General features: G+C 38.7%; 1 protein-coding gene across 1 annotated transcript in view; it reads right to left on the bottom strand.

The window, feature by feature from the left end:
• The window catches only part of SORCS2 (sortilin-related VPS10 domain containing receptor 2), a 108,816-nt gene that overhangs the window by 66,490 nt on the left and 15,942 nt on the right, over positions 1-26,384 (bottom strand). The window contains exons 4-8 of the mRNA XM_008948478.1: positions 24,067-24,131; positions 20,696-20,814; positions 16,622-16,711; positions 4,858-5,037; positions 991-1,137 (exon numbers count right to left, since the gene is read on the bottom strand). Coding sequence (XP_008946726.1) covers positions 991-1,137; positions 4,858-5,037; positions 16,622-16,711; positions 20,696-20,814; positions 24,067-24,131 — 601 coding nt within the window. The remainder of the gene's footprint in view (positions 1-990; positions 1,138-4,857; positions 5,038-16,621; positions 16,712-20,695; positions 20,815-24,066; positions 24,132-26,384) is intronic.

Below are 26,384 nucleotides of genomic sequence, written 5' to 3' on the forward strand. Positions count from 1 at the left end.
TCTTAGAAGAGAACTGCTACAGAAAATACTGTAATGACTTAAGGACATATCTGATCATCTCTCCTTGCTAAGAATCTTACTGCTTGCTCTTTGTGCAGTGGCACTCAAAGGTCATATTGCTCACAGCAATCTGACCATGAGCTTTACCAGGAGTGGGCTGCCAGCACTGCCTGGAAGCTGCTGCCACTGTGATCTTTCCACTCATCTCAGAGAGCTCTGGATCAGGCCCTGCAGGCTTGAACCATGTAGCATGGTCTTGAACTCTTCAAAGGGGAGCCAGCAGCTCCAGCCCTTCACTTCTGCTACATGGAGAGGGATCAAAGCTCTGGCAGCAGCAGGACTAAAACACTTATTTCACCCAGCAACGCAGAGCTTGGAGTCCCCAGGAGCAGAGAGTCAGTGAGAAAAATGCAAGGTTTTCAGCACAGCCTCACAAGTAACGAAATATTACAGGAAGCTAGGACACCTAAGCAAAGTGAAATAACATCATGTAGCAAAAAGAAAGGACTTTTTCATGCAGTTAACTCTGTTGTTTATTCCCAAACAACTGTCAAGAGTTCCTTTTAACAGCGAACCGTGGCTTACCTCTGTTTAAGGTGAAACAAAAATATAAAAGGTGGAAAAGGCATTAGTGCTATTTGCTGTGTTTGATTGATGATGTGCCCCTTATATCCAAACAGAAATAACTGTCATCATGATTACTCTGAACTGGGTTGCGTGGCTGATGCACAAGAAAAAACATCCTCTTTGTGTCAAAGTGATCTAAAACACGAAATGCAGTGCAACACAGTCTTGGCTACTCACTCCACAAGATGGCTGGACTAACAGCTTGTGAAACCACTGCTCATGCAATGCAAGTAGATCTGCCTACAAGTTTGGCAGGTAAACTCAGCACAAAGCTCTTTGGCTGCTGGAACTGCAGCACACCCTACCATACAAATAATTATTGTGCACTTCAGAGAAAAGAATAGGCTAAAAAGAGCCACTTACAGGTTTGCAGTTTGTTGGTTTGCCATTCATATCAATGTCTGGAGGGTTTAGAAAATCCCAGTCACGGCCTTTGTTGTAGGTTATCAGAGTTGTAACTCTTCCATCAATTTTCTGGTTGGCCAAAAAGACTCCTTTTACACCTCTGACCTGAAGCATAGAGGAGAGCGGGTTAATGACCAGCACATTGACATTTTTTTCAGCAAGGATTATCCCCGATTAGCTGCTCTTTTGTGGCTCAGAACTGTGTACCTCAGGTAGCTTCTCCACTAGGAAATGAATGGTACCTGAAAAAAAAAATAAGGAAGGCAAAGGGATAAAAGGAAAGGGAGAAAGGGGGAGTGTGAGGACAATTACTAAATGATTTATATTTCTAAATGTATTATAAATGTTATATAGTTCTCTCAATGTCAGAATGCTAATGGAATTATATGTAGTTTATAATTCAGAATACAAAATTTGATAGCATGGCCTTACTGTATATTACTGAGAAAATTAAAGCTCTGCACTTTTTTTTTAAAATATGGACATCGCTAAAGTGTTATTCCACAGATGACTGTAAGTGATTTATAACAGCAACCTGACTTTTACACTGAAGTCCATGTGACCCCCATGATAGAAGTAGGACATAAACAGGTTACAATAACAAAATACAATATAACGGCCTTTAAACTAGCACTGAATTAGGAAGTACAATTGTCTTTTGTAGGAAATAAATGCAGACAGATCTTCCAGAGAAAACAGAGGGCTAAATCAAGCTCTAAAGTATCTGAAATGCTTCCTTAGTCCACCTCCACACATTTAGTCTCCCTTCACCTGTTTAAGCTCTGGGGGAAAAAAACAAGTTTACAAGCTCTCTCTTTGCTTGGGCAAACTTATTTAAAAACAAATTGTATTAGAAAATTACCACCATTCAGAGTGGCAAAGTTAATGGGGATAATTCTTAGAAGCACCCTGACAGTAATCACACTTTAATATGTTTAGTTCTAGCCCTAACATTTATGTTTTGCATAATATTATATTCAATGGCATGAGATACAATCTTGTATTAAATTTGAAGGTTTCCTTAACAGTGCTAATTTCCCTTGCAATTATTTATGAGGCTTCTTGAATTTCTGAAAAATCCTTGACAGCATGCATCAACTCATACACCTATCCAGCACAGTACAGCTCTCTAATCTGCTTATGTGCTGACATTTAACGAAATTGAAGCATTCATTATAACTAAATGCACAAAATAGCAAGCTCTTTGCATGATCAGGAATATTCGCCCCTTGCTGATAAGATATACTCCTGGACTTACTATTTATTTTGTATTTGAAATACTGTTTCCTTTTTTCCCTACTGCCAGTTATTAACTCACTTTCACATTTATTTAACAAAAGTCTGCATTTAGGGGGAAGGGAAGGCATCTTTTTCATCAGGCTACAGATTTGATACCCACTGTTTATAAATATAGACTTTTTCACCAAGGAACTGACCCAAGTCAGCAGAGACAAGAATATTCTGCTGGTTATGGTAACAGCCTAGAACTTGGAAATTTATTTTAGATAACCAAATTCTATATAGCCATTTTAATACCCCGCTCTCCCAGGGAAGTTGTGGATGCTCTCTCACTGGATGTGTTCAAGACCAGGTTGGACGGGGCTTTGAGCAATCTGAACTAGTGGTTTTGCAAACGTACCTATGTTAAATTTATGACTGGTTCATGCTGCCATTACCTGATAAAATTTCAAGGGCATCTCCTTTTGGACAGTCACAAATTTCAAGAGCGTGCTCCTTTTGGACAGTCACTTCATACTTCACCTTTATTTTTTTTTAATTCTTTGAACAAGTATTTGGTAAATATTCCCCTTTCAAACACGCAACATGACAAGAAATACAGTTAAAAAGAAAGATAAAGCATACAAAAGAAAATGAAGGAAGACAGGTAAAAACCTACAAAAGACTTTGGAGCAGATGTAAAAGTAAAACATGAAGTGAGGTCAGGAGAAGATAATGAAGATGAACATTGCAAATGTTAAGGAGAATTATGCACTTGTGGAAAGAGAAATTGTCAACCATTGAGGACTGTCTCTGTGTTGCACTGAATATTCTCATTTCCAAGATGAGATACTTTCATTAAAAAGCCTAGAGGGAAAGTTAGAAAAAAAAAAAAAAAATCTCATCCTCAAGAACTGCAGTATGTGTTACATTTATTAGCTGTTTTTTCACTGTATAAATAACCCATACATTACTTGGTGAGTACTTCATCACATTCTAATAAAGAGGATGAACACTAGTTATTTCTCACAAGCTACCTGTGAGCTGTAGGCTTTCTTACTGTAAACAAATACAAGTGTTCTTCTGGTGTAACTCTATTCCAAAAAATCTCTAAAAAATTTAATTATGTGGCTCCAAGTGTATTGTCTTTCAACTACTCTTTATCTTCTGCATATTTTCTTTTTAATGGAACCCTACAAATTAATCCAGCACACACAATAATCTAGGATATCTCTCTCTGTATGTTATCAAATATGTGCTTGATAACATTGTGAAATTCTGAAATCATCACAGAAACTGAATTAACTAAATAACTCTTGCAGACAAAAGGACACACAGGGGTGGCATCTCTGTACAGTGTAGCTGGAATTACATGCTATTGGTGATGTAGGGACTAGAGACTGCACCTGACTCCCTTTTAGCTTTGCATGCCACAGGAGCAATCAGGAGCAAAGAGCTGCAAACTAATACTCAATAAATCACCCTGTGGGAACGTGGCTACACACAATGTAGAGCTTCACTCATCATGAAGCCTCATTTCTAAAAAGGTAGAGTCTAGAAAGCAATTGTCGGTAATGACAGACCTTTTTGTTTTACTACAGCCATTTGGAAAGAAAAAGCTAAGCAAAGATGGAGAAGATAAGGGGGGGAAAAATTCTATCATATTCCCCCACAAAGAAGAGTCTAATTACAGCCATTTAACAGCTCTCTAAATGTATTCCTTGTATCTGGAATTACTACAAACTTTTTCCAAAGAAGTCTGGCATGCTTATTAAGATTTTTTTTTTAAACTAACACCAGGCAGGTTGGAATCTAACAGTGGCCAAAATGGGTCAGACTGAAGGCCTACAAGTTTAAAATCCTAACAATGGCCAGTCTTACATGCTACAAGAGAGAACAAAATGAGAGTAAATGTACACCTTTTTACATTTAAATGTCATCATCAACAGGAACAGAATTAGTAACAGTTTGTGCCTCTCTTCTATAGAAACACTATACTCTTCAGTCTTTTATTTTGCCAAGTGCACTGATGTTAAATTCCAAGATAGATTTGTTTATAATAGAATTTGTCTCATGGCAAGTGCTATAGGCACAAGACACCTACTGAAAGCAAGTGGATTTGTTGTCCAGTATCTAATTTTGTTGGTTCTTCATTTGTCAGAGCTGACACAACCTAGCACAAGGCCTGCAGGACTACTATTTAAGACCCTACAGGCCAAAAGATGTCCTGCTCTAAGTCAGGAAGCGCATCATTGAGTCACCCATAAGAAAAAAAGCTGTACACAGGTAGTTGCACAATAAATTGTGCTGCCAGCTTTGCTTTTCATTACCTTAAAAAAAAAACCCCGAACCCTCAGGCAATTCTGGTTTTGCACATCTATAGAACCCCATACCAAGAATCTAGTTCTTAGAGCACATAGCACATTAGCAGGGCAAGAAGGAAACATGTAAGTAGTAATGATGCACCACCAATAAGAAAGAAATCATACTGTTTTTACATTAAAGATGACTATGAAAATATATGGATGTAAAATCAAACTCATAATCAAAATTTTAAAAATTTAAACTCCACAGAGACTGCACTCATTGGAAGAGATAAAGACCTACCTCCAGAATATCTATCAGGACATTCTCTTCTGGTTGCTTTGTGCTCCGGACATTCTCCAGAAGGAGAGAATAGTAAACACCTTGTGGGTCAGACTGGTATAGGTTGTATGTGTCTGTCTGGTACCATTCCTGAACAGCCACAAACACCTGGTTTTCATCTGTACTGATTATCTGTAAATCCTGTAGAAAATTAAGACACAAAATGACTAATTTTTCCATCATTTCTATTTTACAAACACTAAATTGGCCAGGAGAGTTTATGTGGGGGGAATGCACCTGAAAGTCCATTAACAGTAATCTCTCAACATGATACTAATTAACATGGTGTATTCCACCACTCTGAGGTGGTCAGTCACTGCCTTCTGGCTACAGATTAACAGCATGCAAACCAGCTTAGTGGAGACCAAAATCATGAACGTGCAAAAGCTGAGATCTGCTTTGACTTTTATAGGAAACAACTTCTTGAAAAGAAAGGGAAAAAAGGAAAAGAAAAAAAAAGAACTAGATGATTTCCCAAGATCTGGATGAAAGTCAATGAAATACTGAAATGAGATAAACAAAGCTAATTTAAAAAATAATCCTCAGGTACCTAGAGAATTAAGAACTATTTTGTCCAGGGTAAAGTATAACATAGCACAAAGAAGATCAGGTACAATTTACAGTAGTTACACAGAGGAAGCAGTACATATCATGCACACGGCTCATGTATATCATAGTACAAAACACAAATTTGTCTATGTATGTAGACAGAGCCAATTAAATATTCAACAGTAATAACATGAGAGTCAACATTCTGCATTCATTTCTCAAGAATTTCAGGCATGGATATTGCAACAGCTTGCTTTCAGTTTTCTCAGCTTCTTCATTCCAAACTTCTCAGACAAAGAACGTACAGCCGGGGAAAATAATTTAAAAACAATATTAAAGAGAACAAATAAACCAGGAGGTAGCAACACTGAACTCTGCTTAGCAAACAGAAAAAAAGGACACAAGTTTGAAATAGAGTACGGCAGCATAATGGCACATGTTTGGACTACACCTGAAATGATATCTAGTCACAGAGACTGAAAGCTTGTAAACTCTTTAAGACCTTTGTCCTTATTGGGAATTACTTATTACTGGATAAATAACTATGGTAATGGCATGAATATTAAACAAAGCTACCAAGATGTCAAGGGAATATAAGTTTGGGGAAAACTGGCTTGAAAAAAAATTTGTTCTATAAAAATCAAGGAAACAACTTTATCAAACTCTAAGACAGAAATATAATAAATTCAATAATTGAGTTTAAGAATCCAGTTAAGACTGAAGAAAATGCGAGTAACAGAGCAACACTGAAAACCTGGCAAAGCATGGCAGTAATGCTTTAGGCAGCCTACATGATGTGACTGAGGCATTTAATTTAAAAAAAAATAACATTAATAGAACTAAAATAATACAATGGAAAGATTTTTAATATGAACAAAAGATCTTTACTAAATAAGTAATCACTTAGTTAAAGTGTTTTGAAATACAAGACATACCTCAATACAAAAGAACCTAAGTGAGGTTTCCTATCAGTGACAGCTCAACACTGTTCTTAAAGACTTTTGTGTTGAACTATCTACTGAAGCAGATTTTTGTTTGCAACCCGTAAATAGTTCTCTTTTTTCTTTCACTCAAAAATTACTTGGAAGCAGAGTCAGGCAGAAATGCCAGCAAAACACAGCAACCTATCCAAACAGGTTCTTTAAAAAGTCTCTTAAATGTACAGAACACTTCATCTCCAGCCTTAAACCAGGGCATTGTGAGGCTGGGTAGCCCACACTACACCACACCAAATACTGAATTCATCTCTTTTTTCGCAGTGTGAGAAAAGCTCCTCTCATTATCTGACAAGTAAGGATGAAAGTGAAGCAGAGTTTCAAAAGAAGGAATAAAGAGCTGGGGTTTTTTTCATGTGAAAGTCTCTAGAAAACCCTTTCTCTCCTGTGCTATCAGGAACTTTTAATGAAATTATAATCAACATTATTAGAATAAAGCATTTATACAGTGCCATAAACCAATGCAAAACTCAGTGAATGCAGGTGAGGTGTCTTCCTTGCTCCAAGTGCTAGCGGGGTGGCGGTGGTTGCATGTGTGGCCCATGGTGGCAGAGCTGTGGTCTGGGAGCAGTTCTCACATCTCAGGGTGGGATAGGAGCTGCAGAGCCAGCAGAAGCAATGCACAAAGAGCCAAACACGTGGTGTAGGAGGACAGGAAGATTAATTTTGTGCAGACTAGAGGGATCAGGTGAAAGAAAGAAGAACTGAACTGCAGAAGTTTACTGCAGGAAACTAGAGTTTACTTTTCTCTTGGCAGTGACTGTTACCAAGAAAGGTTTACACGCTCACACTGCTGGATGCCATTTTTTCTTCTGAGGCAAGAATTTAAGAGATCTTGGTTTTAGCAAGTGAAATTGCCCTTCCTCTGCATTGAACTTTCTTCTTCCCATTCAGAACTTACATTTCCAGATTTCCAGTTCAGCCTTACCGCTAGTTTCCTATCACAGTGACTTTTTTCCTTCAAGAATCCAAGTGATCCTTCAGTTATACTACCTTGCAATAATCTTGCACAACAGTTCCTGCCCAGTCATGACACAGTCTTCTGGGAAAATTAATTGACAACGTAAGGAAAACTGCAAATGTCATGTCCAATCTTAAACTGATCTTTTAAAATCCTGGATGACACAGACTGCTGAAAATCTAGTTAAAAAAAAAAAAAAAAAAAGCTAAACCATCATGTCATTCTTTTACTATTCCAATCCTGGAAAGGTAGCTTTAAAAAAGAGGAAGCAATTAATTGACAAATACAGAGGCTGGGTCTTCAATGTGTCAGGGCAAACCCTTCAGCCCAGCTACCCACTACTCAACAGATGACAAGCAGATGAAGATGGGTCGTTAGCAAATATTGCTAGATAGAATTTACTGTCACTAAAGGGCTCACTAGTAAGCATATCTGAGAAAGACAAAATATCTTGATGGAGAGAATGCAAGTTTTTATTGCTTTATCTAATTCATAGCCGCAGACATGACCTTAGGCTGTAATCTCAGCAGATCTTATAAGGAAAGCATTTATTCTTTGATGATTTCATGCTTGGATTACTGCAATTGCCTTCTTGCTGGACCTCCTGCTTTCTCTCTCTACGGGCTGCAGGCTACTCAAAATCCTGCTGATCATCTAATTTTTCTGTAATTATGCTATTCATACATAATGATGAACTGATCACTGATGTCAGAAATCTTTAAGATTTGGAATACTTCTTACTGTTACTACTTAGATTTTTCTTTATCTCCAGGCTGCTTTTTTGTATACATTCACTATTGAGCTCTTGTGCTTTCCTTTCATTTCCATGCTCAAATGAGAGCCAGTCCACTTTCAGGTGTCCCAAGGCTGAATCCTTTTCCAGATTTGCCACATGTTGCTGTTACTATGGTGCTTCCTCTCTGGCATGCCCATTCCTCTATGGACATCCTTTCTCTCATCTCTAGTACTTCTGCTCTGTCCAGTCTGCCATGTCTACTTTGTTCCATGCCTTGCTCACCCAAGCATCCATGATTTCACCATTCTCACTTCTCGTTCTGCTTTGTTTTTGCAAAGTACACCAATGGCAATTTGCATCAGCTACAGACTGTGACTCCCAAAACCCAGTAATCTCCATTTACTGTATCTCATCTTCTTAGGTTGTAAGCTTTTGTACAGTTCTTGAGAAGCTACTAGCTGTACTGCCCCAAACTCTGGTTTTTAACCTTTAAAACCCCATGAAATTTCTCTGTTTTGTTTCCTAAAGTGTCTTGTGCACTATATTCTGCAAATCCTGTTGTCACAATGTTTCCTTCCTCCTCTCTTTACTGGGTAATGTTATACCATGCTAAGCACAGATGTTTGTATGTTCATCACCAAAAATCTGTGGAAATACTCATAGGTCCAAGACAGTGGACCAGTGCAGGGCTAGGGATATGTCTACTTAGAGATGTAACCAAAGAAGCCTACAAAATGCTCTAAAATTCACTATGTAGTCACGTCCACTGAGTCATTTCCCTCTGGGTGGATGTGAGTAGACAGGAAACAGCCTTCAAACAACGTAAAAAGCCTCCCCAAGAACAATGGAATAAATTGTCCTTCAAAGGTCTTCAGAATCTACAGAGTTAAATATTGTGTGTAAATCACAGCTAAGGAGATTTAGGTCAGACATCAGAGTATCCTTCTATAGTATGACCTGGTCACACACACTGAGTATAAAATGCTTAGGGAGGTAAAGTAATCTTCATCCTCAGTAGCTCTTAAGAGTACATGGGACAAACATCTGTCAGTATCGGTGTAGGCAGATGACCATGTTTTGGAAAAGGACCCCTCAAGATCAATAGACTTTCCATGTCTATTGTCTATGCTCCTATGAAAACAGTGGAAAATAAAATCACACTTTATGGAGATTACTTGAAATGTTACATATTGCAATGAGAAATATCATCACAAAGACAGGATTTGGTTTTTTGGTTGTTGTTTTAGGGTTTGTTTGTTTGGGAGGAAGGACTTGTTTTGTTTTGTTTGTTTGTTTGTTTGTTTGTTTGTTTTTTCAGTCAGGCAGCCCAAAAGCTGTTCTTTTAAACACTTAAAAGATTTGGGATTTTAGGGAGCTGGGGATAGAAGGGAGGAAGGAAAGAGGTTGAGAGGAGTAAGGGAAGAGAAATGCATTGCTTTCACTGTGTACAGCCCCATACCATCAACATCCAGTAGCTCACCAGCCTGTAAGTCTGCTAATACTTTATATAATTTTATATTCAAGAAACACTCAATATGGCTTACTATTTTACTAACTGTGATAAGAAAAGTTATGACACAAATAAATACAATTATACCCTGAAGACAGAGGATATAATAGACAGCAAGGATCGTACAGAAAGCCAGTGATCCTTTGTGTACTAAACTGTGCTGATGACATAGGAAATACTATTAAGTGAAAACCCTGTAGGCAAGGTTCAGCACAGCCAGTGTAATGCTGGTAGGACTGTGGCACTCTAGTCAATAAGGCAAATAAAAAACCCTCAAAATTTCTCTTTTTCAGATCTTACAGTTTTCACTCTAATGTCAAACACTGCCCTTTCACAATCTTGTAATGCTGTGGTTGGGCAATATATTAACCTGAAGCAAGTGATAAATTGAACAGAGCATCACAAGGAGTAAATGTATCAGAAGCACAACAGATGTAAGCACTCAAGGCTGTGTAGTCTCAGCCTTGACCTCCAGATGCACCACATTTATACCCCTGTAATCCCTTAAGGACAATCAAGGTAACTGGATGGCACATAAAGATAATCTTCCCAATCTACCTTGCCTGGCCAAGCAGAATGGTGCAAGGAGAGAAATCAATAACAAGTTACACTGTGACAAAAAGAACAGTTCCTTGAATTCACTTTGGATGGATTTGTACAACCGGGGAGCCAAACAGCTGCTACAGGTCGGGTTCACTGGCTACTGCCATGACACTGGGAAAGGAAGCCTTCTGCATCAAATGCTGCTGCTGCCTGGATTTCTATTTTGTTCCCCTTTACTCTTTGTTCAACAGTTATTCCAATGGACTTTCAGAAGAATGGATAAGTAGTCCTGCTGCAGCTGCAAACCGCTAACCGCCCTTCTGCCTGTCACGGAGGAACAAGCTTAGCTGAAGCCTCCCAGCGTGGCAGATGGCAGAGGTGGTGAAGGGGCTACCCAAGCAGAGAAACAGTTCTTGGGAGATGCAGACCCTTGCTGAATGAGCTCTCATACCCTCAGGACTTCGTAGTTCAACCATCACGCAAACAGAGAACTTTGCTGACAAAAAGGGCTGCAAGAATCTCTCCTGCCATTTATGCTGTTAATAAATGGACCCATTTAAGTAATTCTTGGAAGTTATGGCAACAGGGAGCTTGACAGAGAAGGAAATACATGCTTCAAAAGACTGATGGCTGTTTAGGGAGAAAGAGTAAAACTGCTCAAAATATTTTACTCTTTATAGTGTTATATCTATTACTGAATGACACAGACAAGTTTGGAAGAAAATGTGTGGTTAAAACAGTGATGTATATCTCAGACTGAGGCAACACAGAGGTGGGCCTGTTTTAAGCCCCTTAGAACGGCACCAGGTGATAATCAAATACAAAGAAAATATAGAGCTGATAAAAGGCATGTACAGGAGATTCATACTACCACAAAGACATTAAAGGCTTTAACTTATTTCTAAGGCAATACGATATTTTTCTTGTTTTGTTTTTGTTTATTTTTCTCCTGTACTCTATTTTATATTGGTCACCTGAAAAGTTTTATGTTATTGCTTATTTCATAAGATTGAAAAGACATACAGAGATCAAACTAGATGTAAGAAGTTTTTTCCACACTATATCTTTTCAGAACTAAACTTCCTGAATTGCAGTAGGATATAACAGGCAATAAAGCTCTCACATTATTAAGATCTTGTAGCTGACATGAACAAATGCAGAATCAATGAATGCCTGGTATCAGTTCATAAAAGGAGATCATTATGAATGGAGTTTATTCACCAGAGGTGGAAAGGCAACTCAGAATAATTAAATTCTTCCAAAGTGCAACAGTAAAACTAACATGATTTGTAGCACATTCCTTGGTTTGGTCAGTAATTTTGTTAACATATTTTTTGCTTAAACTCTTACAATGAACTCATTCCAAATTTTATTGTTAGTCACATTACAGTATGACTCAAAATCCTAAGAGGATCAGAACCCAATGTACTCCCACTTCTCCACACCACTCTTCTAGGTGAGGATAATCAGAGCTGCAGAAACTTTTGTGCAATACACGTGTGATGAGTTTCCAGATGTGGCTGCAGCCTGTGCCTCTCAGCAGAGCTGCTTTCCCAGCAGCAGCAACTGAATCCCAGCTCCAGGCTGAAAACAGCCCAAGGGGGATTGCTTCATCTCCCCGGAACACTCCTGCATGCCTAGCCAGCCTTCTCAACACAGAAATGCAAACCTGCTGCTCTTAGCTTGATTTTGGTGTTCCCTTCCTACAAGTTATGAACTTCTGATTTAGTTTTAGCAGCAGAGAATCCATTAATTTTTCAATTAATCTTCTCTTTTGGGAGCATATCCTTGTCTAAGACACCGTTGCTACCACCCCATCCTGTCAAATGCAGGAGACAGCTGTGTGATTCAACGTAGTGTCAGTACCAAACACACTACTGAAATAAATAAATCTCTTTCAACAGCACAGGAAAAAGCTAAAAAAACCCTCTAATAAACATATTGAATTCGGTCATTAGATGGCCCCCAACAGCGCTGCTTTCTGTACATATACAGAGCTCTGATGTGTTACACAAAGGTGATCTAAGTGGCACTGGGGAGCTGGATCCTAGAAACTCAGCACATGTGAAGTTTGGCTGGAAGCTGCGTTTAGAAGCCTCTTATTCTCAAGTAAGGAGACCTTGAGATATGTCCAAAGACAAACAGTCATCCTCTTCTAGGTTTCTCTTTGGGGGTACATTAGGACAAGTACAAACACAAATGCAATTACAAGCAATATAAAACAATTGAATCATTTTCTGGCAGATTTTCAACCTCTTCATATCAAAAGAAAAATGAGACATCAATAACATTTTCTAATTACTCAGTATTAAAATATCCATTTATCTCTGTGTGTAAAATAACTTTGAAATGCATCTGTGCAGCAAAAGAATAATATCTGAAAAGCCCAGCACTGTCCCCTCAGGCTAGAGTCTGGTGTTCAGCACAGCTCTTCTAATATTGTTAGACACATCCTTGACCAGCCTGTAGCATCCTCTGACTTGGCTACAGTTTTCCTTCTCTGTAAACAATCACTGCTCAAAAACTCTGTCCAGTGACATGAAGCACTTTACAGAGACCACCTGGAAAGAGATTTTTTGAAGCCTCATTCAATTCTTTTGAGAAAGATAAAATATAGCCTGTTTCTGACCTGCTTCATCTCCTGATCAAGCAGAATCTAATACTTAAAACCACTTGAAACTCACTTCTTTCAAAAGCTGTTCATTTAAACCAATCTTAAAAAAAAAAAAAAAAAGTTTGTAAATTCTTCTACTCTGTTTATCTCCTACCACCATAAAAGTAGCAACTCCACAGTCACATGGTCTAGATGCACTTTTATTGTGTTAGTGTCATTGCTGATATTCTGCTTCTTTGCAAAATTTAATCAGTAATTTGCTCATATGAATCTTTTCCCTGCTGTTGAAATTGGATTTGGAGACATATTTCTACTGCACTCAGATGATTGTCTGTGAAATACAGCATGATGAAAAATTTCAGAGCCGTGTTCTTATTTAGTTCAGTTTCTAACATTTCTGCTGTAAAGTAAAGGTACCAAATAACTTTAGAAATATATATCTTTTACAGAAGAGGTTAAAATCTCGCACAATCACCATAGTCCTAATAGATGTCTGGCTTCTATGCCCTCTCAGTGAAAATTTCAGCTCTGTTGTGTGCAGATGTCAAAGAAACTTCTCATGGAGGCATTATCAAAATGCAGAGTTTATTTCATTCCACTCATCAGGTGCTGCCTGAACTAGGAAGAACACAAAAAAAATCCCGTTCCAAGTGACCCAGTCATCTTGTTCCCAGCTAGCTATTGATCCACCCTAAATGAAACCATCAACTTCTAATTTATTTATTCAGTAAAGCCTGGAGTTAATCTGCTTAAAGACAAATAAACAAACTCCATATTTTCCAAGACAAAGAGTTCAGTATGTAACGCTGTTTCAAACAATCCAGAGTACCTGTGACAGAAATACTGAGGAGTTATGACTGACAATTTTTGAGTATCTCAGAAATGCACTCAGTAAGGGTATACGCTCAGTAAACTAAGCACTCTTCGCAGATTAATGTTTTTTAAGGCTAAAAATGATGATTAGATCCTTTAGTTCACCCTCTACTATCCTTTCAACCAGAGAATTTCCAACAATTATTCCTGCCTATTTTATAAGACACACAAGAAGCAAGTAACTTCTATATAGTTAGAGCAAATCTCCCAGAAATGCACCCAGTTATGACTGCAAAACCTATACTATCTGTCACTTTCGCTGGCACTTTTTCAAACACATGATCATCAACACCATTAAGAAGTTGAGCTCAGTTTCTAATTCGGATTCAGCTCCAAGCTATAGTTGATCTTTCTCTACTAAAGCACTTTTCAGACACAGTATGAGGAGGCTTCTTCACTACAATCAAGTTGCCTTGTGATCTGCCTTTAAATAAATAAATTTAAACAAACAAACAAACAAAACAAAACTTTTTTTCAGGGCTATTTTTCACTGAGTTTGCTTGAAATGAACTTGCCTATAGTGTGGTCCCACATCCACAAGAGATCATCATGGACTGAAGAAGAGTAGTAGAAATAAATGACTGTAGGACTTCTTAAAGTGATTTTGCTGCCAAGAAAAGCTCCACAGGCTAGAGATCTAGGTCACTCACTGTGTGCTGTGCCTCCAGCCATCCTGTAACACTCACTGCTCTTCTTCACAACTGATGCGACCTCACCTATTACAAATGTGGTTGTCTACAAGACAATAGCCTCATATAGTTCTTGAGCTCTGACAACCTCCACTAATTTATTCAGATCTGTCAGACAGATTTATCAATAAAGTGTACTGTGATATTGATACTTGAACCTGAGGCATGTGTCAGTAAGGAGGTATAGTACACATTCAACTTGTTCAAAATAATTCACTTTCCTGAATGCTTGAAGTAGTCACTCACACACGGAATATGAACTACCATCTATAATCAGAACACTGTACAACTCCCAAAAAGTTGATTTAGTATGTCCATCATACATACAGTACCAGGAAGGATAAACAGTGCTGCTTTGGCCAAATGCAGCAAATTACTGGGAATGAGAAGGAAACTGCATTGGAAAGGTACTGATGCCTCCTGCACAGACCATCCAGAAGCAGAAGGAAGAAACGTTCTGGCCTCTCTTACAAGATTTCTACCCTTCTGTTTCTCAACACACATTCTCCCACGCAAATTAGCACAGTCAACATTTGCACTACTGTGCTGACAATTCTACAGGAAATTTGCCACAGGCAAAACTTTTGTAATTTGAGGAATGTTACCTGATTTAATTTATTGTCAGCTAACACTAACTTTAAATTACTGATTTAGGTATTGAGAAAAAAATGCCCGAACACTTAGGGAAACATCCTTCCTTCCCCTTCTCTAGGCTCAGCTTAATCAAACACGTCTTCTCTTCCCTTCCTACTCTCAACTCCTTGTTTCCACCTTGTGTTAATTTGGTTCCTCCCAACTCCTTCAGTAAGGCACCAGGCTGTGCAGGAGGTTGGGGTCATCTGCAGAAGGGTTTCTTTCTGCCTCTTCTTGCTTATTCTTTGCTTTTTTCCCTTGCTCCTTATGTGTCTTCTTTTGCCCCAGCATGGGTCATCCATGGGCTGAAGTCCCTTGAGTGTCCACATATGGCACATTTTTAACATTTAGAACTGGATATTCTCCTGCTGTTTTCCTAATTACAAATTCCTCCAAGAAAGCATAAAGACTACTTTGAAGGCCTTAAAAATACTGAAACAACTAAGTGGAAGGGTTGATATAGCTCCCTGTCCTTGACAATACATTTATTGTCAAGATAGATAGATAGATAGATAGATACCTAACTATTTCTCTAATGCTACTAGGAGCATATCCAAGTTTCAGACTCTTGTTCAACTAGTATCTGAGGATTTGACTTGAGGATGTTGTTAATACGTTTGTACATTTTAAACCAGAAGACTTCAGACTACCACTTAGACAAAAATAAACCAAAAAAAAAATATCAAAGATAAAAAAAGTTATATTAAACACATTCTTTGCTTTACAACAACGACAGAAGGAAATACATTGTACTCCATTGTCCTTCATTAGATGAGCAATGTGTTAAACCTGTGCAATTCAAGACATACAACGATTACATGTCTTAGTTCTCTGCTAAGTGACAGAATCACATAAAAAGGCAGGAACCTCCTGCTGGGAGCAAGGTGAGCTGTGAGGCCAGACCAGGTTACAGAGGGCTTTATCCAGCTGGGTCTTTAAAATTTCCAATTCATTTCCCTTTAGTATTGCAGAAGCTTTCCAACTATAAATAAAGTTAGGAAACACACTGTGTGCAGCACAAAATCTCAATTGCATTAGTAAGACCATATATAAATATCTGTCTGTTCTTTATTGCTAATTTACTATGCAAATACAGAAACCCTGTCACTATAAAAATATGCTAGACTGAAGGAACCTCAACAAGACTTGAGATTTTAAGTAATTAAAGTCCGTATTGGGATTCTTTAATGAAATAGAGCACTATCAATGGGTAAAAATTCTCTTACATTATTCTTCATGTTTATACTAGAAAACACCGTGTGGAATTAAACTGTAATTGATTCTTGAAAGAACACTTGCTCAATATCATTACAGTGCCATTGGGTGTGTAGCACTACTTCAGGAAAGCAAAGCTCAAAACTGTTGCAGTAACAAATAACTGTTGATGACAAATAGGTGACCATATGTTCTTGCCCTCTATGGTTTATGAGCAACTAACTACCTTCCTGGAATAAAAATAAAAACAGCAGGGTAAGAATATACCACAAATAGGATTCAGAAATCTTTGAAAAGAGAAATTGTGATCTTTGAATAACAAAGTTTAAAAAAGAAAACCAAACTAGTTTAGACAGAAAGAGACAAGATAGATATATAAATAGAAAAAAAAAAAAGTGTATACTTACTTTTGGCAATGCATATTTTGGCAACTTCATTTGTACAAAGCCATTTCGACGGTAAGACACATAATACTTGGTCCGATTTGCTGATGTTGTCTACAGAAAGGAAAACCAAAACCCTGTGATAGCTTATGTTAAATCTAAAGAATCCAAAATGGAAGAATTGTATTTTTTTTCTTTTTAATCTGCAACTGAAACACACAGCTATTACTTTTATTGCATGAGGTTAATGTGCACAGTGTATTCCTGAACAAATAAATCAGAAATTCTGAAACAACAGACTCCAGACTTAAAATCTTTTGCTCTCCTCCTCTTCAGGAAGAAATATGTTTTATTCCCCTCTTTTGCCATTTCTGCTGTCTTGGATGATATCTGAGCATCTCGCTGTCCTCAGTCCTTACTGACATCTCTGTGTGCTCTGGTCTCCCACACCTCTGCCCTTTCATAGAAGTCCAGGCAGCAGCACTCTCCAAGTAAGAGGCAGGGAGGAGGTACACTGGTGATGAACACCAGGTATCTCAAGGGCAAGTGGTACTCCATCAACACAATTCAAAGCAGAGCACAAAAGGCTAACTAAACTACACTAACATATGTAAAGCATTCACAATATTGGACTAAAATTTTCTACACAGGGTAAAACGTTTCCCAGTACAAGATGCTGACATAGAAGACAATGACACAATTCTGAATTCATTGGTCAGTCAGTCTGACGGTCAGGGATATGTCCTGAAGACACTAATATATGCTTAAGACACATATTTCAACTGTGTGGAACTGCAAAAAGATTAGGTTTTATGCATAATATTTAGGGGCTTATGAAGATTTGCAATGAAGAAAGCCAACAGAAAAACACCTTGAAAGAAACTCTGCTGTATGACTATTACCCATTAATCCCTTACTCCTCTTTAATAGCACTGATCATTCTAAGAGTTTTACCTTCCAAATTACCAAGTATCAATATTCCAAAATTCTAAATATCAAAAGAAAGAGTCTAAATAAGCATTGATGAAAATACTCAACAGCCTCCCTAGTTTTATTCTAGTCAGAAATGTAATGCCAAAATCTGTGCTGGTATGTGAATCAGCATATATCCAACTAAGCTTCTTGAGCACAATCAGATGAGATTAGTAAAGACTTTAGCCTTTGGGAAATAATATTTCACTTTTTTTTTTTTTTTCTCCCATCGCCCCAGAAGATCAGCGAGGTAATGGCTATTCAGTTATTTTAACTAAGTTTATAAAGGGTGGCTGCTCTGCAGGAATGGACTAACCAAAACAGAAAATGGAAGAAGAGAAATGACATGTCCAAAACTTTTTTCTGGTTGCCTATGACTAATCAGGCTGTGGAACAGAAGCACAAATAGACTTGTCTTCTTTCTTTCACTTCAGAAATCCATCTAAAATCCTACCCCCAATCTCACAGCTTTTCTTCTCAACTTTTGTGTTTGAAAAGGGAAGATGGATAAGACTGCTATTTGGAAGACAGTCTATCCTGAAGCATGCAAATTTGACTTGGCAGATGTGTGGCAGCAGGTCCACCTGTCTGAGTATTTTAAAAATATAAGTTATTTAATATAATAATAATTTTTACTCTTTTAAAATAAATTTCCTTTGGGGCTTTTTTTGTGATAGAAAGAATGTGATGCCCTTTTCCAATCTGTTTTGTTAAATGATGGCTTAAACCAAAAACCTCAGCATTTCTTTAATTAGTGTTAAATAGCAGTCTTATCCATCTTTCCATAGCCTTCTTGTTCATGATGCTTTTTTTTGTGTCACTCATTTTAAATATCTGAAGATGATGCAAGGCAGCAGAGAATTGGAGATGAAGCAGCTGGTTGTGTCAGGCCTCACTGACATTGAAGGCTAGTCTGTGCTTAAAAACAGTGTTGAAACTTTAATCCTCCTACTAAAATCACCTCTAAAACTGTCTGACTGTCACTGCAAACTGGAACAGAAATGAGTATTAGAAAGTTCCTGATCTTTGTTGATATAGACATACTAAAGAAATGCGGTTGAGATCTTTCTCTAAGATGGTAAAAATGAGATTTGGCTCAGGATTAGCAGTGCAGACCTGCAATGCTCTGATTCACAGCCACACAGTTCTGGGGATTTGAGCAATGTCAGAGGCAATAAGACAGTCTCAAATTCTCTTCTCTTTTTGCACAGATGATTCTGTCCCATCTTCTTTCTGACAGATATTGGTATGGTATTAAGAGGAGTCCTTGGCCAGATTCTAACTTATATAGAAATATTTTAGCTTAATGATAAAAGAATTTCCATGTGGTTTCAAAAACATGTTTTTCTCTGATGTGCAGCTACTCAGTGTTTTCACTGAAACCAGTAAGTAGTGCCCTGCATCACCCCTCAGGGGTTGCTGTAGTTCAGATGTGACTATAGGATCACAGAGTTATCTTCTATCCCCCAGTAACATAGATATGGCTAACTGTAAACCAAGTTAGCAGTAAAAGAGATTTATATTACACACTTTGATTTACTGCATGTAAGTCTGAAAGGAAAAGACTAGTTTCCCCTTCACATGGAACACATGCACATGTCATCTACTGGCACTGACATGTCCCAAATCTACAGAGCCTACGTTACCATCGGCATCATTTTGCTGCTAGCAACTGTCTTCACTTTATATGTACATTTCCAGTTTGCAGTTCCATTTCGTGTCTGCCCAAGCTTGGCATGAAACAGAGTAACAACAGCTTGACATGAAATTACAGGAAACATCTAGAAAAACAAATGCCTGAAGAGGAAGCAGCCAGTGTTTTGCTGAGCACAGCCATCTGTAAGTTTACATGGTGAGAAGCACTTCTCACCATCTACACACCGTGAAATGGATATTAGAGTGTGCCTGGAGGGAGCACCAGATAATAACACCTTTGAGCAAAACGAGTGCTGTTGGGTGCTAGACCTGAGCTAAAGAACACCTACTTTAATACAGAAATTCTTTCCCAAATCCATTTTGCCATTTCTTTGTGGTGTTACGTGCTCTAAGCTATGTAGGCTTTTTGAAATCACTGTGCCAAACAAAAGGAGGAAAGATCCTTTGTGTCTCTATTAATTTACAGATCCTTTTAGAAGAAACAGCCACGAGGGGAGAAAGCTGCAAAGCAGCCAATCTGATGTACACTAAAGCAGCGGTGGGGAGACCTATCCTTCACCACTTCCTGCAAAAGTTAATAAACAGACAAGCCTTGCAACAAGAAAATCATACAAGAGGAAGGGAAAAACAATAGCCAACCACTGAGGAAAGTACAAGTAACTTCCCTTTTAAAATTTAAAAAACCAGAGAGGACATAACTGTTCTTTGAGAAGTCTGCAGCTCTGGTAAAATTCAAATCAAAACCAGTCCTAAGCACATAAAATGAAATTTTCAAGTGTGCCTGAGCTGTACTAGTGCCCTAAGACTGACAGGGTTCAAAGCCCAGGTTTCTGCATGCAAGTCTTGTAGTCTGGGAATGTAATAACCCAAACGTAATTTGGATCATGACAAGCTGTGGTGTTCAGGGACATGGCTTGGTGGTGGACTTTGCAGTTTATGTTTGGACTCGATGACTTTAAGGGTTTTTTCCCACCTAAATGATTCTGTGATTCTAGTCTAAGTTGCTCTGAGCTCCCCAGCTATGGTCATTTCACCCTGTTGCTCTGCCAGTGGCTTTCCTTGGATGATCTTCTCAGGGAATCTTTTTGTGACAGGATTTCGTGCAAAGGACCCAGAGGAGTTTGTAAGCATAAGGAAAAAAAAAAGAGTTACATTTTGCCTAACACACAATTATTTATAAAAATTAACTTTGAACCACACAACCTACTTGAAAAGGTTCATATACTTAAAGCTAGGTGAGTGATAAATTAAAATCAATTGTATAAATAGGCAACTGGCAACTTTAATTACACAAGTTAAAGATGGCTTTTTCTTGGCTGATAAGGAATACTTTGTTCCACGTAAAAATTTATAAATCATCACCAATCATCTGGAACAGGTTTCTCCATGTTCCTAAACTAATGTGTTGCTGCACTGTTTAAAATTTTATTTTTGAATTTGAAAACGGTCTCTCCATAAAAATGCCTGTACCTGAAGAAATATGTAGTCATCCTGCACAGTCAGGGAATCCCGATCAGTGCCACCAGCAAACTGGACTGTCATTGTCTTATCAGAGCAATTTTGAATCTGGCAAGTGATGTAGCGATAACCTGAGGGAAGAGAGACAGAAACATATGACAGGGCTATCAAGGGAAAAAGAAGCAAGCAGTATAAAATATTATTCATGTAGAGAAAATGCTGCCTTTGCCAGGTGAGTTAGTTGTAAAATTATTATATTAAACCCTCGTACAAGAGTTTTTCAATCTCCAATGTGCTGAGAATACATTAACTGCTTACAGTTCAGATCATTCCCGGGAGGCAGCCTGTTATTATCCAAATTTTGCTGGTCCAGAGAGATTAGGGGTTAGATGAATGAGACATTCATGGGTGGGTATAATAGAAGGAGACTCTTTTCTCACTTAACCTATGCAGAGAACCAAATTATTCACTTGGAGAAATGACAGCCTGACACAACATAACTGAAATCAATAGATCAACTCCAGTATAAAATTGTGATGAGTGAGAAGAGAATCAGACTCCATTTAATAGACAGTGTGCAGAATTTTAAAGGCTATTTTCAAAGCTCTGCAGGAAAGCTAGGACATGCTATTAACAGACTTATGGAACTGCTCTGTTGGGGCTGGATGTCTATGTTCAGAGCTAATACCTTGCTGAAACAGCCTGGTCTGATTCAAATCAGTGGAGGCAATGGCCTTACTCTTCCTCTCCAGTTAGCAATGGGCAAGGAATATCTTCTCTGCCTGGGCTTTTAGAACAGCATCACTGCATCTTTGATGTGATTTGCTCTTATCAGAGAGAGAGAGCAGAGCTAATAATCATATCTTACATCAGCTGTGGCCCAAAGACTTTCTCCTAGATTCAGGCCTTTGCTTGTACAGCTCATCCTTCGTCACAAGCTTCTGAGCACAGTACTTGAGTGACTTCCTCAAGCACAGTGAGAAAAATGTTATATACACAATCCTGTGTCCAGATCACTAATTCTCCATGTGCTCCAGATACAGTATGAAAGAGCAAATTATGCACGCTCATATCCTTCATAACTTTTGCAGTGTGATAGGAAATGCATTCCATGCTTTATGACTTCTAATTAGAAAAGGACAAACCTGTATACTAGGCACAAATATTTGTTTCAAAACCTGACACTGATTGAGGCAGAGTAAATCCAAATTCTCCTACTTATGCCCAAATCATCACCATAAGGATATTTGAGCAAGCACAGCAATGGGCCATTGAAACATCTTGCAGTTATTCATAATTCACATGACAAGCATTATAGTTCTTCATCAGAGAGGTAGTACAAAGATGCTGTCTCCACTAAAATCAATGGCAATGCTTGTACTGACCATAAGCGTACACAGTCAGTTTGTTAAGAACCTCGCCAGGAGATATTTAATTATTTTTTTCTCTTGTTTCTGTTAAATAAAAAAAAAAATAGTTTCCATTCAGCTTCTGAAGAATCTTCTTACACTGTCTCTAAACATCTTAAGTGGCTATATAGGAGTCAGTGCATCTCAGAAATCTCATTGCTAAAAGATTTAGAAACATTGTCATCCAGATTTTAACACAGTAACTTTGATTTTTTAATACGCCTGAAATGAAGAAAAGCTACTGGGTCAGAGAAAGTGTGTGGGGTTTGTGTCTGGCAGGGCTTTGGTAGCAGGGGAGGAGGCTATTGGCATGGCTCCTGTAAGAACTTTCAGGAAACACCCCTGGTGGCTCCAAGTTGAACCTGCCTCTGTGGCCAAGACCAAGTCAATCAGCACTCTTCAATAACGTATTTAAGGGGGAAAAACCTGGTGGCCAAGTTTGGTGTTTTTTTTGTTTGTTTGTTTGTTTGTTTGTTTTTGGTGTGGTTTTTTTTTTTTTATTTATTTTATTTTGGGGGTTCCTTTGTTTGGGGATAGGAGTGACACCTGAGAGAAGGACAACCATGTGGACACAGAGGTCAGTGAGGAAAGGGGGAGGCGTACCAGAGCGGCCACTCCCCTTCGCCTCGTGGTCAGATGGCAGGCTGGGCCCTTGCAGCCCTCAGAGATCAACAGTGGAGAAGAATCCTGTCTGCAGCCCGTGGAGGACCCCACGCTGGAGCAGAGGACTGATCCCAAAGAAGGCTGGGACTCTGAAGGAAGCCCATACTGCATCCAGCATGGAAGCCCACACTGAATCCATCCCAGTTTGTTGCTGGGAGGATTACAGCCTGCAGAAGGGACCTACGCTGGTGGGAAAAGTCCATGGAGGACTGTCTCCCATGGCATGGATGCCACACTGCAGCAAGTGAGGACTGTAAGGAGCTTTCCCCCAAGGAGGAAGAAGCAGCAGAAACAACGTGGAACAGGTTGGGGCTGACCACAGCCCCCATTCTCTGCCGCCCCGGTGCTGCTGGTGGGGAGGAGGTAGAGCAGAGCTGGGCCTGGGAAGAAGAGAGGGCTGCAGGAAGGTGTATTCAAGATGCAGTTGTATTTATCACTGTCCTACCCTGATTAAATTGGTGAATTGGTGATGGTTTTAAATCAAATTGATTTTGTTTCCCCAAGCCAAGTCTGTCTTTTGCCCATGACTATAACTGGTGTGAGCCCCGCCTGTCCCTTGTCTCAACCCTTGAGCCTTTGGTTGTATTTTCTCCTCCCCATCCCACCTGAGGGAGGTAGGGGTGAGTGAGTGGCTGCCTGGTTACTTTGCTGCCAGCTGGGTGGGCTTAAACCATGACAGAGTCAAACTGTGCATTCTTTACAACTCATTTTTAAGACTGCACAGGAACCTAGATGATCTGATTCAAGGAATTAAATTATCTTTCAAGAGTACAATTGGTAACAAGAAACTACAGAAGCTTTTGGAATCATGGCGACTCTTGAGTACAGCACATCCTGACTGCTAATCTGCTTTTTCATTTATTTTTCTTTTGACGTCTCAAAGTATGCTGGATACTGTAACATGAGGAAACTCTGGGAGATGTGGTTAGTGCAGCAGGACTGACATAGGCAAAGATTCACTTTAACAGACACTTATCCAGCACTAACACTGCATTGCCAGTTTTATTTGCAAATCAGGAAAACTGTTCAACGTTTAACTGCCAGAATAAATTGCACTATTAATGGACATTTTCAACAGAGCATAGCATCTTGACGTCAATTCATCCCGGAGTGGAAAACAAGCAAATTTTAAATTATACTACATTTTTATATAACAGGACAGCTTTGCTGACTACAGATAAACAGAGAAAGAATCTGACTTGCACAATTTCTCTTCTGGCTAGTTTTAAAAGCAATCGAAAAGTACTCTCCAAAACAAAGAGAAAAGACTATACACTAGGGTATCAATTGATAACATTTTCATTTGCATACCTCCGCTGGGGTCCTGGATTTCCATATGAACTAAATCAGGGTCTCCGTCAACTCCAGCAACAGCCCTGAGAACATAATATAATCAAGTTATGCAGAGGCAGCTACAGAATAGTAATTATGTGGGTAGAAGAAAAGCGAAGACTTCATACTAACCAGCTTTAACATTCTAGCTGGGAAATTAAAATAACCCCCACTTATAATGTCCTATTACTAATACATAGATGGAAACTATTTTTTCTGTATTTGACATTATTCTTTTCATAAATTTCTTTAAAACACCTTTTACTAAAATATGCACACAAATAGGACCAGTTGGAGAAATGAACAGAAATAGGTTTGAAACTGGAAACAAAAAAAATAACCACAAATGGATATATATTTTAATATATATAAATACACAGACATGCACACGCTCACATGCACTGACAAGTGCTAGAGCATCTTTTTTATAATTATGCAGACATTTAAGACTACAAGGCAGACTTAGTGCTAAAAAAGGTTTAGATGTCAATCTTATTGGCAATATTTTAACTTTCATAACAAATTGATATATCATTGGTTAGTACATACAAAAGAACAGTATATTCTGTTTTGACAAAGGAAGTGAAGAACAATTTTGAGAAGAGTATCCTGAGAAGGAAATTCAATCAGAATTGAGCAAGGTGCAGTTTAATTTTGAAAAACGTGTAATTGGAATATGAACTGATTTTCTCTTAGCAGCTCTTGTATTAAATATGCTCAGCCAAAAGATGGGTTTTCTACCCTCAGAGCTTCCATCTCAACCTGTGAATGGCAGCCCTAGCTGTGTTTTTTTCATGCCTTTCCACTGTCCCTAGTCAGGCAGATTCTGCAGAGAAAGACACTAAGTGAATCAGAATCCAGCCCCCCTCCCACAGACACATCACTTCTCCCAAGGATCTTCACTGGCATATGTGCTCATTTGGGCTGAGATAGAGTTAGTTTTCCTCATAGTAGTGGGTATGGGGCTATGTTCTGGATTTGTTGTGAAAATGGTGTTGATAAAAGAGGCATATTTAAGCTACTGCTGAACAGTGCTTACACAGAGTCAAGGCCTTTTCTGCTTCTCACCCCTCCTCGCCAGCAGGTAGGCTGGGGGTGCACAGGAATTTGGAAGGGACACAGCCACGACAGCTGACCCCAACTGACCAAAGGGATATTCCAGATCATATGATCTCATGCCCAGCATAAAAAGCTGGGGGAAGAAGAAGGAGGTGGGGGGATGTTTGGAGTTAAGGCATTTTTTTTTCCAAGTAGCTGTTCCATGTGAAGGAGCCCTGCTTTCCTGGAGATGGCTGATCATCTGCTTGTGGATGGGAAGCAGTGAATGAACCCCTTGTTTTGCTTTGGTTGTGTGTATAGCTTTTGCTTTACCTATTAACTTGTCTTTATCTCAACCCACAAGTTTTCTCATTTTTACTCTTATTCTCTCACCCATCCCACTGAGGGGGGAGTGAGCAAGAGGCTGTTTGGGGCTTAGTTGCCAGCTGGGGTTAAGAGTCCATCAAATCAGCAGATGCAAGTGGAAGACACACAAAGGAGATATATCGAGTGGTATTTAAAAAGCCCACTAAAGTAGTTAAGAGAAAATTATCATTTTGATACAATTATTAATAATCAAATGCAATAAAGCTATACTTTGGATTGAAATTACATCACTGCCTAATGATTTTAATAGCATTGATTTATGAGGAGCAGTTATAACTCAGACTTGGTAATTGGTGGCTCCTTGGGAACACAGGCTGGGGAACAGACTGGATGATTTCCACTGCTACATAACAATCAGAAATAATCACATAGGCTGTTTTCCCCTAATAAGATAAATGATCAGTCCAGAGAAGGAAGGGGAGGGTGAAGGATGAGACCCCGCCAAGTCATGGGATGTAAAGGAAAATTCTAGTGGGAATTTTTTAGTGTATATGTGGAAAAATCTTGCATTTACTAAGAAATTGGTCTCTGAAACACAAACTACTCTAGCATTTCAAAGGCAACACATTAAGTCAGAAAAGATGTTATATTCACCAAGGTCTGATAAAAATATATATTTTAAATATATAAAGAGTTTAAATTTTCTGAAGCTCATCCTGACATGCTGATTAGCATAACACCAACAAAGATAGTTTTGGGGTACCTCTGAAACAACCTCTTGCACCCCTAATTTATCAGACACGATTTCATAAGCACAGTTTGAGATATCGGCCAATATCTTTATCTCCTCATACATCTTCCAAAAGCTCAGAAGTTGTAGTAATCTAATGTCTACTGTGTTTCTCCTAACAGTGGCAGCGGGGGCAAAACAC

The sequence above is a fragment of the Merops nubicus genome, unplaced genomic scaffold (genome assembly GCF_000691845.1).
Source record: "Merops nubicus isolate BGI_N331 unplaced genomic scaffold, ASM69184v1 scaffold71, whole genome shotgun sequence".
Taxonomy (NCBI): Eukaryota; Metazoa; Chordata; class Aves; order Coraciiformes; family Meropidae; genus Merops; species Merops nubicus.